Raw genomic sequence first — 18939 nt, forward strand, 5'->3', positions numbered from 1 at the left:
AATTTGACTGTAAATGTTGCTTATATTGAACCTGCACATATTTGCCGTTCGGCATTCACCTAATCGCAGATTTTTGGGAACTTGACCTCTGTTCTTCTCTGAAAGACTGTCTTGCTTTGGTGCCATTTGGGGTGATCCCCACAAAAGACATTTTAGGTAAGTTTAGGGAGCTTTGTTATGCAAAAGTAGTCCTTTGGCCGTATCTTGTGACATCTGTAGGCAATTAAAAGCCTCATTGGATGGGCGTCAACTACACATGGATTTTTGCTTTTTGTAGCAGAGCTATTCACTTTTCTTTTTGAATGAGTTTGTACGGTATATTTCCTAACTTGAATGCCCTTGCATGTGAGAAAGGAGAGCCACAGTCACTGATGCTTTTTCCGATGGTTATTGAACCGCAAAACACAACTTAGGCAAGACCTGCTGTTGGCCACAGCTCACATTCAGACACTCACACGTTGTCTTATTGACGTCATACGTCACCCGATCAAGCCCCGCCACGTCCCAATACACAGGCACCTGTACATTTTATGCTTATAATTTGTCTTCAATTATGTGTTCTGCTTTTAATCAGTTTAAATGTGTTTAAAGTGTGTTTAGAGAGTCATGAAAATATATTTTGAAAAAATACTTAATATTAGTGTCAGCTTTTTGTTGCGGTTACCGAGCTCTGAGATATTTTCAAAAACACTCCTCGGGTCTTATTGGCTCTATTCGGTTGCTATTTGTTTTTAACTCACATAAAGGAAGCAGTGTTTTTTGTCATAAGATTCCAAATTTATCATAAAGGTCCCAGAGGAGCACCACCAAGTAATTATTATCTTTTACTACATCTTACTATGAGCATTACTTTACCTGTAAGTTAGCAGGAGAGCATCTTGGAACTACATTTACTACATTTAAGTGGTTTAAGAACATGTTGGGGAAAAAAAACATACAAAGCGTTCTCATCCTTTTTGTCACCACAGCATAAAAGTCAAACACGTTACTTTTGCTTAACTGCGCTTCTCCAAGGAGAATATATGGGGAGACGCTGAGATCAAATCCTGTTTACGTCATGATATTCTGTGGTGTGTCATGTACGAGGTGCACATGGAATACACGTGTAACATTTGGGAGTATTTTACAAATCACGTCTGAGTCAGAATCATGAAACTTTCCCAAAATCGTTTAGATTTTCCATTGAACTTCATATTTATTCCATCACACAGATGTTGTTATAAATCCAATTTGGTCCAGTACGCATGGTTTTTTGTTTTTTTAAATAGATTAATTGCATGCAGACAATGTAGCCTACATGCAAATAGCAAAATAAGACCTTCACTTAGCAACATTAGCTTGATAGCATTTATCATTGATTCACTTACCAACCTGTCTGTGTACTGGTTGACATATATTTCAAATTGCTTAAAGGCTTATTGTTTTGTTGGTGTGTGGACACATTTTAAGACACTCATTTGGACACCAACTAGAGATTTCACACATGAACTTGTGAACAGCAGGGCCCGAACATTGCTTCATATGTCAAATCGTCTGGAGCTTGTCTTGTTGAGCCATGATTTTGACCTTTGCAAATGCATCCACTGATGGAAGGGAACGAGCGAATGCTGATGAGCAAAGGTCTCCGTCTCCATAATTCTCCCGAGGAATTGCATGGAGAAGTGACATGTGAGATAAACAGCCTTGTCAAACCCCATGTTTAATTCACTCATGACACAACCAATAGTGATTCATGTCTAAACTGACCTTTTAGACACTGCATCTTTTTCACATAATAAATATTTCTTCTTTTAAAATGTAATACCCATCATTAGGGCCAAATATTTTTGACCCTAAAAAATGATATATGTTTGCTACATATACTATATATTCCACATTGAGCTGAATTTAAGAAAACTAAAACATGAAATATTGCTAGCCACATGTAGCAATACCTGTTTTGATAAGTTGACACAGCAATCAAATGATAATTATGCACACTAAGTAGTTTCCCTCATTAACTTCAATAATTCTTCTACTAAGGTAAAAAAAAAAACTCACTGTACACAGCTATGCTTGAAGCTAAACTCTAACATGATAGTTAGGACTTTGTCTTCCATCATCAAATCAACAAACTCAAAACACTAAATTAAGTCAATGCTAATAATGTAAATGCTAATAACTAAAATAACATACAATAGACAGAACCAACAGGGGCAAAACATCTTAGCTGTAACTTGCAACTCATGGTAAAATATGTATCACGTAATCACCTTTTAGGTCAAATTTAAAAAGAAACCATAAAAATATCTGAAAAAGCTAATGCGCTAGAAAAAAAAAAAAAAAAGTAGATTCGATTTTTGAAATCCCCATCAGAAATACATTTAGGGACGCACGATTGCAAATCCGATTAGAATTTGCTATTCACCAGTGTAATTTATTTCATCATGGGTTCTCATCCAGAAGCATACGGTGTACAACATAACCATTTAAAATGAATTGATTGATCCGGTTCCCATCAACAGCATCTGATATGAGCCAAGTTTCAAACAAAGTAGTGATGAAATGGCGCATCAAGACAGCCGGGAGCCGGATGGAAAAACCCCAGAGACTTTAGGAGGCATTCGGACTGAACCACACTGACAACAAACAATGTTGGAGGGAGCCAGTGTGATTTATGCGAGCAGAAAATGAATATGAAGTAAGAGCTCTGAAAAGATGGCAGATCTGGCACATCGCATGTGAATGAGGTAACCGAGGTTACGCGCTCTGAGCGCATTTCACTGAAATCCAATCCTCCTCTGTCCGTTCATCAGAGAATCCGGACAAAGAGGAGAAAGATAAATCACCCTCTTTGATTTATCAGACTCCCCTAAAGTGCGAAAGTTGGATGTCATCTAATATGTCCGATGCCAAAGCGCTTAAAGGCGTCATTTACTTGCATGAAAGCGTATCGATGAGGAAGAAATTGGGAAAAAATTGCTAGCTCCGCTTTCCAGGTCCATGCGGCCAGGATGGGCTCCATCAGGCATTCCGCACCACATGAATCTTTTTGTTTGTAGCAACAATGAAGTCATCGCATGCCTTCAGCTGACCATGGCATCAAAGCCAAAGTACATTTTGTCATCATAAATATGTCTTTGGATGTTAGTTTCTTGAATTATCGGTGCCTAATGGGAGATAGCCCAACAGAGAGCATGTCGAGTCACGCATTTATCTGGCTCATAGATAGGGCGGGACACATGACTCATCCCAATGTTCTTGTCTTGTCTTTGCACTGATCAAACAATTTACTCTTGTAAATAAACATTGAGTAGACTTTAATGGTCATACAATATGGTCATACAACATTGCATAGTGAATTTTCCTCACCACATTATGATCAAGCAACTACACAATATTAGAAATGTGAGCTTTTTTTTTTTCTTTTTTTTTTAATACATATTATCACAGTTGTATGAATATTTCAATATTACTATACACTCGAAAAAAGGTAGATGATGATGTCATCTTAACACATTTATTTGTTCGGTGTAAAATCTAAATCTGTTGAGTTGACGCCAAAACATGATTTTTGTCACTAGAAGTCGCTGGCATTGATAAATGAGCAAAGATTATTAGTGTAATTTCTCACACCACAATATGTCAGCTTTACTGAGCAAATGTTGAACTTTTCTCAACCTCATCTCATTTGTCCCGGTCTCACTTCCTCTCCTTACGTCTCACCTCACCTCCAAACCTTCCAAGTCTTCTCCTCTCACTTGTCTCATTTTGTTCTCTGTGGTGCCAGACCATTCCACAGGACAGCAGTCTGCCTGTGCGTATTGGACGTTGAGGGTGATGACTCAGAAAAGACGTTTTTGAGCCATGATGATGTCATTTCATGTCTGTGTGGAACAGATTAGCTAGCAGAAACCAACCACCTGCATTTGGCACAATTGTATCTTTTTTAACATCTTTGAACAATCACCTTAATCTGTATCCCCACCATTTAATATATTCTATGGACATTGCCCATCTGCGTATACATTTTGTGGAAACTAGTGGGTCATTTTTTTGTGGGATTCTGTCTGCTCTACAAAAAACAAAACAGCAATGATCGGCCTTGGAAATACAATTTGAGAACTGGAATTTTACAGCGAGGTCAACATACTTTTTGCCAAGATAAGAAGCATGAACTTCTTTTGTAAAAAAAATAATCAGATCGAAGATCTAAACTCCATATGGACTGGATAATATTCCACCCTCTAAATCCTTCAGCATGCTTATATAGTAAAGTGTATCAGAGGTCACGGCGCGCTTCATGCGCAGGAGGGCAGGCGTCATAGCAGCATGGTGTTGTTTTCCCAAGGAAAGATCTGAGGCTGGCCTCTGACGTTGATTACAGCCGTCCGCATACAATAATAATTGTACATACACACACACACACACACACACCCGACGTGGTTTGGGGCGCCACTTTAATCACAGTGCACCGATCACACACGCAAACACGCTTGCGGCCTTTACAGATCAGCTGCTCATTTTATGTGCGTGCGTCACAATTTGATTACCTGCTGGCAAAACATTTTTACTTTTGAACTGAAGCTATTTATTGACTTTTGTTTCTTTTTCGATCATATGACTTACCTAAAATTGGTAAATTGGTTGAACACGGATTAAAAAAGTTCAATGCAGTCTTTTTACGGTGGGGTACATTTCAGACCCATTTTAAAATATGTAATATAGAAAGACTAAATCAAATATTTTAAATCATTTATTTTACCCCTGCTACATGTTTATAAAACATTTAGCAAAGCAAAACATGGCTAAATGTATGTGTTTTAATATGTTGCTTGCTCTTTTTTCTTATAGAAGCCTGCAGGTTTCTTTTTTACTTTGCAATTTCTAACTGTTCATAATTCCCTGCCTCACTAAAGGCACAAAACTTTCTGTTATTTGAGAATTACCTGCGTATTGTAAAAATAAGGGTATTTTTTGTTTGTTTTTTTATAAATGCCTAAACGGGGGAGTGAACAATGAATCACAGTACAGCGGAGGAACACTCCTGGTCTTATTCACACACATCAGCAGTGATCACCAGAAGGTCAGTGAGGTGGCTGTCTAACGCTACACCGGTTGACATTTTTTTCAAACTATAGTTGACACCCTCTTTCTGAACAATGAATATACAGTCGCAGTTGCATAAGGTGTGACTGTGCGCAGCGGCCATTTAAACATGAGTAGGTTGCTCCGCTGCCTCTGATTTTGTAGCAGGGTGAAACCTCCCTTTTGGTTTCTGTTCTGTTTTATTGAACATGGCGGATTAGTCAGTAGGGAGAAAAGGGCAGATGAACACGAAGCCCCTTTGCTAAATGTTCTCTCGCGATCTGTTTGGCTGAATAATTATTGTTCAAATAAGCAATGCGTTAGCTACACCACAACTATAAAAGACATGCAGTCAGAAAAGGACCAATGGAGCTTACCTGATTCAAAATCTTAATTGTCAATGCAAAAGTGTTGTTTTATACGATTTAAAAACATTCAAAATAATCATTTCAAATATTCAATTAGAGTACTTAAGCAAACTCACACGGTCACAATGGGAAAACATACGAACTTTACACACAAAGGCCGGAGCCGAGATTCCAGACGTGCTAACTACATAAATCAGAATCAAAAAATACTTTTACATTTCAGTCAAGAAGCTGATGTATTCAAGTGTCAAGTTCTTACACACAGTGAACAATTGTCAGAGCTGGGTGTCAGGAGCAAAAGGCCCCGGAATAATGAATGAAGGTTCAGGTGACAGCTCGCCCTGCTTAAGCGACCTATCCCCTCACCCTCTCACTTGGTCTCTCTTGTACTTTTAGCTCCCCCCCCCAGATGGGACTGGCATTGACGTGACAGGCGGTGACGCAGGCGGGGTGTCCAATATCAGGGCCGCTGACAGGGTGCCATCAATCTCATTTTTTACTGGTCAGCCTCTTATGTAACAAAATGGCCATAAAGTTGGTATTAGGTGCACACAAAGAGGTTAGTTTGTGAGGCTACTATCATGAACATGAATAAATTAGAACACCTACATACAAAAATGGAGCGCACCTTCTTTAGAAACAACTGAAGATGATTCGTCAACTCTCCCCGAACTTTCATAGATTTTCTTCAGCTAGTCTGGCTCCCTCCCATATTCCAAAAACATCCGTGGCCGCTTCACTGAAGCCTCTAAGTTGTTCATAGAAGCACCTTTTTTCCTTTTAAATACGCTTTTCTCATTAGATTGTATACTTTCTGACCTTTCTCTGCCTAGTATTCACATCTCAGTCCGATGTGACCTCTCATGCAGTGTCCCATATACCCAGCAGAGGGATCCTATCCTCATTGACAATTTTCAAGGCTGCAGCAGCTACTTCAACTGAGAATCACTTCACAGAAATTACAACAAGCCTCACACCCAACAGGGTTATTTTTTGAAGTAATTAAACATAGTTCTCTGAATTTTTAGCACCGTGCCTGAGAAAGTGAGGGAAAGGAGAGAAGAAGTGGGTGGGTGTGACCAGTGGGTATTTTAGAAAATACAAAAACAATGGAGTCACATTTGGGACACATTGTATCTATGGGAACTGCTTGTTCAGAAAACATAATGAATGTGCACTGATGTTTTGACCTTTTAGACACATGAAATCACCCAGTTAATGTATTTGTTGTGTGTACGTTTAAGCATGGTTTAGATGTCAACTCAGTAGGATATGAATTGAGTGTTACTATCTTGACAAAATGTGTAACTCTAAAGACAAACTTATTGATGTGACTCCCTGGATTGGATCTCACTGTGCTCCTATGCTATTTAACACATTTTTTTGTCATTTTGCCATAATCGATAGCCTAAAAACAAAGTGAAACAACATTCCGTTTTCATCATTTTGAAATCATCCTACCATACTGGCCCCTTATAGAAACGTTCTGTGTTTAGTGTTTAGTCCAATGTTGTGCCAAGCCTTAGTCCCCTCGCCTGTGCTCAACTCAAATAAGCACGAGCAAAATAACTGGAAGCGAGGCAGTGAGGAAAAGTCGTGGGCGATGTTTTCATCTGCGGGCTAATTTTATCTCAGCTTCAGTTTCAAATAGAAACCCCATCATAAATATGCATGAATGGGTCGAGGGGGGGGCACTCTGTGGTGCAGCAGGAGAGCAGAGCAGATAGAGGAAAGGAGGGGGGGTGTTCTGTGTACTCTACCTGAAATCCTATTTTTAGCTCCAACGATTCCGCTCTCGGTCTATTCCCCCATGTGAGGAGATGCTAAATTTAGCTGCTTGGAGACAGAAGCGTGATGAGAGGACAAAAATAGAAGCAAGTTTATGGTCAGCACGCAGGCACAGCGAGGGGTGTCGCATCATTTGTAAGGACAGAATGTGACAGATGGAGAAAAATAGGAAAGATGGAGAGTGGCGAGTCAGAGATAATTCCTACAGATCACAGTGCAGTGACTTTTGAGTTGAATTCCTACTGTGACCAAGCTAAACTCAATTTACTGTACTAAATGAATGCAATTTTTAAATGTGAGTGTGGGGAGGGGGGATTTGGGTCAAGCGGTTGACTTTATTTTTATATATACAATGTATACAAAACATAATGAACATTTAAAAGTCTACAAGCCTAAGTAGTAAGTTAGCCAGTCTCACACAAAAAGATCAATAAACTGTTTATTAAAAAAATACATGAGAAGAGGACCTTGAAAAAAATGATTGTATACAATATTGCAATATTGAGGAAAACATTTGTTAAACACAGCACAACACGGTATTTTCTCAAAACAAACTGTGCAATGCAGAAAGATAATCTGGTTTTCTAAAATGTAATTACTGTATGTTCTGTAGTATCCGTGTTCTGGTTGTGTGTCCCATGGGCAATGGTGTGATTAATATGTGATTAATCCTTCACAAACTTTTGGACATTTTGGTGTGAATGCACCTTGAAAACTCAGCAAAATCAACTTTACTTTGTCTTGCTCTCTTCTCTGCCCCCTCCCCATACTGTCCTCCCTCTGACTCCTGCTACATATATTGCAGTTAGTGTAGCTGAAGCTGTCACATGAATGGAGCAGCAAAGGCTGTTGTTATGTAATATCCAGTAACACACCAGCGTCTTGTCCTCATGCAGCACCCTCATTGGGTAGCAGGCCCAGAAGAGGGAGGATGGGAAGAGAGGAAGATTTCTTTTTTTTTTTTTTTTTCTGCATACTGCAGTTGCTACAAGCTCTTCATTAAAATGCAATGGTAGAAAATGTATCTTTATGGATACCGTAGGTTTCTACTTAAACTATCACAACACACATTTATGGTAGATAACATGCATTTGAAATTTTATGTTTCATCAATGGCTTAGACACTGAGAAATAAACAAAGGCATTCATAAATAAGTATAAATAAAATGTTCAACCAATCCATAATAACATAATCAAATCAAAGTCTGCTAGCTTAATGCTAACATGTAATGCAAAATGCCATTCTGTTGATGTTGCAGTTATTATACGTATACCTTAAAAATGCTATTTTAAGACACAGGAAACAACAAAATACAACTCAACAAAACTTAATTTTATTTGATGAATGTTTGCAGATGCTAAACACAATAGCATAGCTGTTAGGGTAATTCCAAACCTTAAAAAAACACAACTGCTTTTTAACCCACATGGAGCGGCAACACATTTGCGATTGTTTGGTCAAGAATTGCATTGCCCTTCAAAGTGGATCAATGTGGATCAATGCTAGCAACGTGCCCAGCATGTGAAGAAAGGCCTCGTCGTGTGCGATCAGAAGGAAGTCCCCCTCGCCTGAACACTTGCCTATTTTTAGACTCTCACTCTCGTATGAACTCAGTTTGTGCACGCAAACCTAATGATCTGCAGATATTTTTATACTTCCCCTTTCTGGCATTAAGTTTCACACCTTCAACTTTGTTGAGTGGACTTTGGGCAGCTGTTGTCTTTTGCTTCATGTTTCACTCATTAGAGTATTCCCCCGTTATATTGCTGTTCACCTTTTGTTCCCCCCACTATCCAGAACTGAGCAAACAGTCTGCAGATGATGTAGTATTATGAACTTGATGTGAAGTCATGCAACTCATATATTTGTCACTCTGTCTCTCTACAGTTTTGATGTGGAAAATGGATTGTCAGTGGGGCGTAGTCCCCTGGACGCTCAGACCAGCCCGAGCTCCGGTGGTCTGGTCCTACAGGCCAACTTTCCTCACAGCCAGCGGCGGGAATCTTTCCTCTACCGCTCCGACTCCGACTTTGACCTGTCACCCAAAGGTCCTTTGAAAAATGCCTCCGCTGCGAGCGACTTGTAAGTTCATTTGTTCACTTTATCTGATTACAAGCTAAACATTTATGAAATTTGTTTCCCCAACTCTTTGGATTGTACAGCTAAAATTGCCGCCTTTCATTCAACTTGTAGCTGAATATCAGAATAAACGTGCTGTGTATCCATTTCACATTCACAATCAGGAAAAAAAAGCTCCCTTTTTCTCCACATGGATTGTGCCTCCCCCTAAAACAGTGACAGATAAAATCGAACAATGGCACCTCATGGCTGTTTGTTTTTAAAGGGAAGAAAGCTTGAAGCACTGGGAGGTCAACTGGTTGTCATCTCGGTGAGACCAACATGATAATAATCCAATTAAATCACTGATTTGCGTCCCTCAAACCCTCCTAGTGTCTTCCCTGTTAGCTTCATGGCCAACCCACTCCCACTTTCCTCCCACCAAAAGTGACTGAAATATTAACTGAATAAAATTTAATTCACCTTCGATCCCTTTGGTTCCCTGAACACCATGTTATTTTTTCTTTATGTGTGTGCATGAAAAAAGAACCACACTTTGTTTCTCTTATTAGTATTCCATCCTCGTGTTGCATCCACCCTGTTTTGTTCCCTCACTAAACTTTAGCAGTGCATGTACATTGTTCTTGATACTACAGGGTGTCACAAAAAATACTCCCTCCATTACTCACTAATGTTTTTGTAATGACATTAAATGAGTTTATTTTGCTTACTGTTATTTTTGCTTACTGTTATTTTGTTTTTGTTTTTTACATACTGATAATATGGAATAATTATGAACAGATTTTTACCCTCTAGACACTACATTAGGAACACGTGTAAAAAAAAAAAAAAAAAAAAAGATTAAATATTGCGGTAACTGTTTATGACTGCATTCCATCACACTTTCCAATCTTGCTTAGTTTTGTACATTGTGTGAGTTGTATACTGTTATACTGTACTGTTATCAAACAGTATATATAGAACAAATGTACCTTATTTTACAAAGCACTGTTATGTTTTGTATTCATCCATTTCCTGTTTGATTTTTCCTCTCATGCAGACACACAGAAGACATGATTGTCACACCGTTTGCACAGGTAAATCCACTCCATCCCTATGATTAAAGACATTAAAGAAGAGAGACAAAATGCATAATGGGCTCTGAGTACACAGCAAGATTAAGATTATAGATTAGTGCTCCTTGAATAAAGTGAAAAACAAATGTTGATATAGTTTAACGATTTTTTTTTTTTCATCTGCAGGTCCTCGCCAGCCTGAGGACAGTCCGGAGCAATTTTGCTGTAATAACTGGCCAACAAGATCGGCCAGCCAGCAAGTAGGTGACATCATTATACAATCTCATTGTCAAGAAATAAATGGATGATCTGTGTCTGCAGGACTCGATCTTCTGGCAGCAACCCACCATCCATGTGCAACACAAGTCTGGCAGGTCAGTGCTTGTATTTGATTGGTTAGTGGCAGTATCAAGTTGCATCCATGTTTGAAACACCTACAAGACAACGATGGCCACATTCAAGCTGATGATCATGCATATGCATTTTTTTTTCTGTAATGACTGCCTATGTACACAATATGGTATATCATTAATACAGTAATCCCACACTTGTGACAAACAGGCCTTCACAGTATATGGAATCTTTTGGGGATTTGAGTCTATCCCATAATAACCCTGCTATGTTGTCTTGGAACAGAGGAGCCTCACCAGCAGCTCGCCATCGAAACTCTGGATGAGCTGGACTGGTGTCTGGAACAACTGGAGACCCTGAAAACCCGACACTCTGTCAGCGAAATGGCCTCTAACAAGGTAATTGTAAGAGCGACACGTCCGGGCATTTGGAGTGGAGTCATTTCCGGTATTGGAATGGCTGGCAAGGACCATTCATTTGTTTTCGTCACCCACTTTTCAAGTGAGCAAAAGTATTGGAACATGCGCCTGATGGGTATTGCCTTTTAGATTGATGGCTTCAACATTAGATGCTGGTTGTTTTGGACTTTGGGAAGCATTGTTGCGGCATCAGAAAGTGAGCACTCCCCTTATAGCAATAAATGATCACTGTTTTCAATGTTTCACCTTTACATATTTCAATGTAACGGCCAAATTCCTGTGATTCAGACTCCAGGAAAGTCATGTGATGTTCACTGTTGCCTAAACACAGCTATTAGAGCATCCATCCATGTCCGATAAAAATAGACTCATTGAGAAGCGGTTTCCTCCATGAATGAGCGTGAGGGTTTTTCGTGCATGCCAACCAAGACAAGACACACCCTTCCCCCCACTCGTGCAAAAAAATGTGAATGAGGATGAAACGGCATCCCCATCCATCCTTTCCCCAACCCCCTTGCATCCCTCTCCTCCACTTACCCCCGCCTCTCCATCAACATCTTCTTTTTCCCACACCGAAGCCCAATGTTCGCGTGATTCCACGATTAGACCGCCCACTCAGCATTCACGTGCTCTTCATACTATCACGCACAGGGATGCACGGAAACATACTACATTGTCGCATACTTAAATTGTCTGCCCGGATACATAAGGCAAGTCTCTCTTGGTCAATGAACAGCATCAGTCAATGATGGAGATGAAGACATTAAGATCAAGGGTGGGAATACGGTCGGCTAAACGAGAGTTGTTTCTGCATCATTGACAACTTTGTCAAACAATTTCCATATAGAAAATGAATGTGGATACATTGCAAGTGACCCCTAAAGTTGTAGTTTGGAGAACTCAATTCATGTGAGGATTGGTCCCCCCCCCCTTGTGTGCTGTGAAATTTTTCAAATGTAAGTTTGGAAATGTAGTTTTAAAATATAAGTAATATTTAATTATGCTTTATATATATCCCACCTTTCCTGTAGATGATGCTCATGATGGTCAGTGTCCTCACATTATTCTGGTACATGATGTACTATTTTTATTTTTGGCTTCATGAATTAACCTCCCCCCTGTCCCTTTCCCGTACTCCTCCCTTTCAACAATTTTCTTCATATCATCTTCAAACTTGGTGCACATGGTGCATCTCACAACCTCCAGCTCCGACACACTCAGCCCCTCCCAGTTTGTGTAGATTTCGACCAATGAGAGCCTGCGGCTCTCCCGACCTCTACTGCAGCACTCGCCGTATTGGCTGCTATTCTAAGATATTTTTTGGAGGGAGGCGTGGATTAGAGTAACTCGTTCTCCGACTGTTTACACACACAGCAAGCAGTAACAGAGTGAATGAGGGAGAGTCGGGAAGGAAGATCTATTCTCATAGATCCCATCTCTTGGACCTCCGCTTGTATTGATCAAGGCATTCCCAGGGTTTACCACCAGTGGATTTCCCGCTTGCAGTAGATTCTGCTCAGAGAAGCAGTGAAGAAGGACAGGGCAGTGGCAGACGATGACCACAAAACTCATATCGCTCACGTTTTAATTCTTGCTTCCATGCTTGATTTTGCGCTGAAATGCCAGAAGTGGATCCTTTCATCTCGGAGTCGTGGATGTTCATTCAGGTAAGAGGACTTAACTGATGAAGACGCTTTGAGGATGGTGAGGGAGGGAGGCGGGGGGGGGCTGATTGAGGCTCACATGTTGCTGGCTTTGTGAATAAAGAACTACTGAAGTTGAGGAATGTGAGGGATACTTTTGATTCCACGTGTGATTCAATTGAAACAAGCTCGTTATTTCAGTACAGATTTTTAGTTGTTTTGTTGTTTTGGTTTTGTGGTGTGCTGCGAAACGTGGCAATGGCTTAAATTGGGAGATACCGCGTTACTGTATGCCGTCTTCGAAACAAGCTGACGGTCTGTTTGCTGCGTCCAGTTCAAGAGGATGTTGAACCGAGAACTCACTCAGCTGTCGGAGACCAGCCGCTCAGGGAACCAGGTCTCTGAGTTCATCTCAAGTACCTTCCTAGGTAATTTACTTGGCCTTTGCATTGAATTGCGTGTTTGCTTATTCATCATGGGAGTTAGAATGTTGCAAAATGGCATGCAAAAATGATCCCTTTATTTTGCCTGTGGCCATCTGACAGAGAAGCAACATGACATGGACATCATGGCTCCGCCCACCAAGGAGGAGAAGAAGAAGCGACCCATGTCCCAGATCAGTGGCGTGAAGAAGCCCACTCACAGCCCTAGTTTGGCACCCTCCACCATCCCTCGCTTTGGGGTCAACGCCACCCAGGAAGGACTTCTGGCCAAGGTACAAGGACAGCTTTAGGGATGCTTTGAGAAGTTTCTATGCATTGTTTTGACAATTGTGTATGCTTGTGTGCAGGAATTGGAGGATATCAATAGATGGGGAATTGACATCTTTAAGGTCTCTGAGCATTCTGGGAATCGTCCACTCACGGTCACCATGTATACCATTTTCCAGGTAATGTGTGGCAAACATCTTGAGGGTAGATCTGAATAATTAATCCAATTAAAATTGCAACACAATTTTTGGCTAAATTTTGATCTGCTGGTCAAAATAATCAAACCGCCATGTTTTTATCAATTTCTTTTTCACTTTAATGTCTGGTCAAAATTATTTATGTTTTTTTCATGGCTATATATTAATTTTTCTATATATCGTGTCGAGATAAATTCAGTACTCAAGAAATTAAACTTGGCCCTTCCGTTTCAGGAACGCGACCTGCTCAAGTCTTTCAAGATTCCAGTAGACACTTTCATCACCTTCATGATGACTTTGGAGGATCACTACCACGCAGACGTAGCGTATCACAACAACATCCACGCCGCAGATGTCGTCCAGTCCACCCACGTGCTACTTTCCACACCTGCGCTCGAGGTAGATGAGCATTGCCAAGCTCCAAAATGTATTATGGAGAAACGTCACTATTGATTTGTTTTGAATCGATTATATTGTCTTTGTGCGTTGGTGAAGGCTGTGTTCACCGATCTGGAGATCCTCGCCGCTCTCTTTGCCAGCGCCATCCATGATGTGGACCACCCTGGTGTTTCCAATCAGTTTCTCATCAACACAAGTGAGTTTGCCACTGTACATTTGTGTATTAAGCGCCACTTTAAATTCATGAAACTCTATCCCTCTTAGATTCGGAGCTCGCCTTGATGTACAACGACTCATCGGTGTTAGAGAATCACCACCTGGCTGTCGGCTTTAAGCTTCTGCAAGAGGACAACTGTGACATCTTTCAAAACCTCAGCACGAAACAGAGACACTCACTACGCAAATTGGTCATTGACATGGTGAGTTAACTTCAGCCAGTGGCATCTAAATTGTCTTCATGTGAGAATTCCTGACTGCATTGATGCGATTGTTGTGATCACAGGTGCTAGCCACTGATATGTCCAAACACATGAACCTGCTGGCAGACCTAAAAACCATGGTGGAGACCAAGAAAGTTACAAGTTTAGGTGTTCTCCTTCTGGACAATTACTCAGATCGCATACAGGTGAGAATGTTTTATGATTTTTATCTTAAATTTTTGATTATTTTTTTTTTTTCCTGAGCAAAATACTTGTTAGTAATACTCAGTATTATTATTAAGAAACTTGTTCTTGATAAAGATTTTGTTTTTATTATTCAAATACAAAGTCTGAATTCATCCTGTTTCTTGAAATGACCGTGTTTATTTTCTTGGCATTAAATTCAATCCTAAAGTTTGATTGCCTTAAGGATTGTGTGAAGATCCATTTGTCTCCCCTTGGACTCCAAATATTTACTAACCCCTGCTTTTATTCAACACATTAATAATGCCAATAAAATCACTGCAGGTTCTTCAGAATATGGTGCACTGTGCAGACCTGAGCAACCCCACCAAGCCACTCGAGTTGTACCGGCAGTGGACTGATCGGATCATGGTGGAGTTTTTCACCCAAGGGGACAGGGAGCGAGACAAGGGCATGGAGATCAGCCCCATGTGTGACAAACACAACGCCTCCATCGAAAAGACGCAGGTAAAGTGTGTCCGCATCGTCAATCGGGACACGACTGTTATAGACCGATTCGCCTGACTTGACAGCCATCCCGTGGAATGGCGAGGGATCCCTTTCATGTAGTGTTTTCGTTTCAGGTGGGCTTCATCGATTACATCGTCCATCCTCTGTGGGAAACGTGGGCCGACCTCGTTCACCCCGATGCACAAGAGATCCTAGACACCTTGGAGGATAACAGAGAGTGGTACCAGAGCATGATCCCCCGAAGTCCTTCACCCAATCCTGAAGGCCCAGAAGAAAGGGGCATCACTGGAGAAGCTTCGGGGTTACGTGCGGGCTTAGCGTCCACCGACAAGTTCCAGTTCGAGCTGACCTTGGAGGAGGAGGAAGGAGAATCTGATACGGGGAGCCTGCCTGATGAAGAGGAAGGTAATAGAGGCAATGAAGCATCCAGAACTGATTCTGGCAGAGGATTAGATGCCATATCTGCTCACCTAACCCCTAAACCCATCACTGCTGATGCAACAAGGACGTTGTCTGCACAGTCCGATAAAGACATGGCAGCAGAAAGTGGGACAGACACGGGATCAGACATCCGACTCGATACATAGCGTCCATCCCAACTTTATTTTTTTTTGGGGGGGGGGGATTTTTCATCTTGATTTCAGTGCCTCATCACGCCACTTCCCCGAGTCCACACAAACTTCCCCTTGGTTTCCGCGGGCATGGTGGCGGCGAGCCTCGGGATGAGGAGCACTTGGGTGCAGCTGTGAAGGAGGCCTGCAAATTGAAGCAGGCGCTTGCACTAATGACTGAAGCGAAACTGAGTCCAGTCATGGACATGAATCCGGGTTTCTGTTCCGACAGTCAGACACACTGTGGATATTCTGCAGAGACTATTTGATAAGAAATAGTAGCCAGATTAGGTTCCACCACTCGCAAATTGTCTTCCTCAAGTTTTTTTTTTTTTTGTAAAGATGGTGAGAAAGTGCTGAATGGCATGAAAAACGTGATTAGTGATTCGACTTAAACTTGGCTGAGGATACTTGAAGAGGTTTTGCCTCTCATTTAAGTGTGTTTCTTTTGGTTGTGACAAACTACAGTCGAGTCTACCTTGCGAGACATTTTGCCAAACTAGCAATTTAACTGTTGTTTGGCCTGCCTTTGAAATCCTTGCTTTCTAATGTTGTCTTTTAATTGAGATCACTGTCAAATCCGTGCCAGCTTGTCGGAGCCTGAAATGTCGTCGAGATTTTAGTGATTTTAGTTTTAACATTGCCCGCTGCCTACAGCTTTTTAGCACTTATTTGTGTAGTTTTTTTTTAGCGGGCTATGCATTTGGTAACTGACCTAAACCACCTTATAATACCACCACTATCACATCACAATTGCAGCCATCTTTAATATGGTGCAAAACCACAATAACTGTCACTTACATCATCTGAAGCAGTTTAGATTGGTTATTGATTGGTTTAAAAAAAAAAAAAATTGCTAATTGCTGTTACATTGCTAATATAATTTAAGTGACGTAGGCCAGCACTTGATTCCGAAGGCCCTGGGCAGATTAGACTGTTATAGCAACTCAAAGAGGTGAAAATCTGATCAGACAAAAATTTAATAAATGCATTGTACACACCCTAGAAGCAGTGCAGCAAAGAGAAATGGGCACAAAAAATTTTAGGTTGTAAATGTTAGCCAGAACATTCACCACAGGTATCCTTGTAAGCCGTAATGTCAGAAATCAAGAGTGTCTAAGAAATAACAGCAAATATGGCCTGTGTACATGACGCCCTCTAGTGTTGAAAGGTAGTCTCTGGTATTTGCATGGTCTGCATGGGAAGTGCATTCAAAATACGTTCCACTGTTGCCCTCTCCCCTCCAAAAATATCAGACAAGTTTCTGCTTTGTTACTATTTAAACTGTATTTTGTTTTATTTGAAGTCACTTGTCTGCATCATTGATAGGACACCACCCATTTAATTAGTTTGCCTTCAAGTCGAGCACTTTCAAATTTATTTATTTTTTTGTTCCTAGCTCGTAGCCCTCATTGTGATTTGAAAGGGCTTCGGTTCAAACCACAAGCACATGGAGGCTTTTGACTGAAATGCTACCTGCACATAGTAAAAGGCGACATTCCGTCAGCCACTGTTATTGCAACGGTGCATCTAAATTGCGTTATTTTAAGTAAGCACGATGCATCTTTGTAACTGTAAAATCCAAACAAGTGAGGCTTTCCCCCCCCCCCCCCCCCCCTACTGTTAATCAATATTTTGCTCTTCATCACGTAAGTCAATGACAAAACAAGTGCCAGGCAAGCGTGACACAACTCGTACTGTAGTTTCCATTTTGCCACAGGCTACTTTCCACCAGCGCCAAACTGATGAAGTTGGTTGATTGTAGCACCTCGTGTGCCAATCTGACCCGTGTGTCTCCTCCAATTTCTTTTCAAACTGTAACTGATGTTGTCTTAAAGCGGTGATGTATTTTTCTATATGAGAGTGAATGACCGGGTGGACTTTTTAAAGGAAAAAAAAAGATGTATTTGCCAATAAAAACCAAAGCACTTTGTATAGTACAATTTACAATTGTGTACCTCCATGATTTGTATAATGTGACTATTTGGTGGGTTGCTGATAGTTGAGTGGAATTCCCGGGCTACACCACTACAGCTGTCAAAGATTGGACTTTGGGACGGAAGAATTTCTTTTTTTTTTTTTTCTGTATTTGATGCACATTTTTGACAACAAGCTATGAACCACAAAGACCACTATAGAATTGTTTCAGCACAAATTACTCCCATCCAATGTGTCAATGTGTCATGGTTCTTTTCTCTTGTTTCATAAGCCTTTTTTTTTTTTTCCTCACCTGGGATTTTCTTTTCATTTTTCTGGCCGTAATACCGACATGCTGGAGGAAAACGTGCAATGCTTTCTGTGTCACCCCTAACAGTACCACAAAGACCAACACTACAGGATGCCTTGAAAACTAAGGTCTATCGAACAGCTTTGTAACCAGCACAACATGCGCAAGGGGTCAGTGTGTTTTATCTTGTACATTTTTCTCACATTGCTCCATGTACAGTTTATTTATTATTTCAATATTGGGTATGAGACACAATGGAAAAAATAAGACTTTGTTAGTCCAAGGTTGAGTTCTCATTTGTAGTACGATGTTACTTACGGGACCGGTTTCAAATGTTACTCTGTTTTATCTCCTCCATTATTTTGTCTCTGCAAATAACATAAACATGCATCATTACTCATTTTCATGTTTTGTTGGTATGAAAATACTTTTCTGAAACCTTTCCCGTCTATTGTCTTCCTTTGTTGTCATTGCACTCTAACAGTCACGAAGGACCGAAATTGTCATCCACAGTGAAGATTATGGTCCAAAAGGGTCATTTTAGATGAGAATCTCTTCTGCTTGATGATTTATGGATTAGGAATGATTACCACTGCTTTGACAATCTCTCTGTTGTTTAACTGCGGGTTTTTGTGCCCTCCCTCCAACTAGAACTGTATGCCTTGTCAATAAAAGAAAAACATTTCATTCAGTATGGATTCACTGCTTGTTCCTTTATCTAATGCGATGAATCAAAATTCACAGTACTAATATGAACAATAGGGAATTTAGTACTGTAAATAGGGAAAATAATTTAACCTGCTAATAAAGTTTACTTTCCATCTGCTGTCTTAAACTGTTTTGCTTACCCATGCTTTTTAATTCCTGATTTCTGATTGGTGTACGCCCTTG

The 18939-nt window shown here is 40.6% G+C and overlaps 1 protein-coding gene across 2 annotated transcripts in view; it reads left to right on the forward strand.

Moving 5' to 3' along the window:
• The window catches only part of pde4ca (phosphodiesterase 4C, cAMP-specific a), a 33273-nt gene extending 14563 nt beyond the window's left edge, over positions 1-18710 (forward strand). For both annotated transcript variants that reach the window (XM_085929512.1, XM_085929513.1), the window contains 14 exons: positions 9112-9306; positions 10343-10379; positions 10545-10618; positions 10680-10732; positions 10995-11107; positions 13106-13199; positions 13317-13486; positions 13562-13660; positions 13913-14077; positions 14174-14273; positions 14342-14496; positions 14580-14702; positions 15025-15207; positions 15324-18710. In XM_085929512.1, the coding sequence (XP_085785638.1) occupies positions 9112-9306; positions 10343-10379; positions 10545-10618; positions 10680-10732; positions 10995-11107; positions 13106-13199; positions 13317-13486; positions 13562-13660; positions 13913-14077; positions 14174-14273; positions 14342-14496; positions 14580-14702; positions 15025-15207; positions 15324-15797 (2035 nt within the window). In that variant the 3' untranslated portion in view covers positions 15798-18710. The remainder of the gene's footprint in view (positions 1-9111; positions 9307-10342; positions 10380-10544; positions 10619-10679; positions 10733-10994; positions 11108-13105; positions 13200-13316; positions 13487-13561; positions 13661-13912; positions 14078-14173; positions 14274-14341; positions 14497-14579; positions 14703-15024; positions 15208-15323) is intronic.
• Positions 18711-18939: the final 229 nt, after the last annotated feature.

The sequence above is a fragment of the Syngnathus leptorhynchus genome, chromosome 14 (assembly GCF_054491065.1).
Source record: "Syngnathus leptorhynchus isolate UIUO chromosome 14, UIUO_Slep, whole genome shotgun sequence".
Taxonomy (NCBI): domain Eukaryota; kingdom Metazoa; phylum Chordata; class Actinopteri; order Syngnathiformes; family Syngnathidae; genus Syngnathus; species Syngnathus leptorhynchus.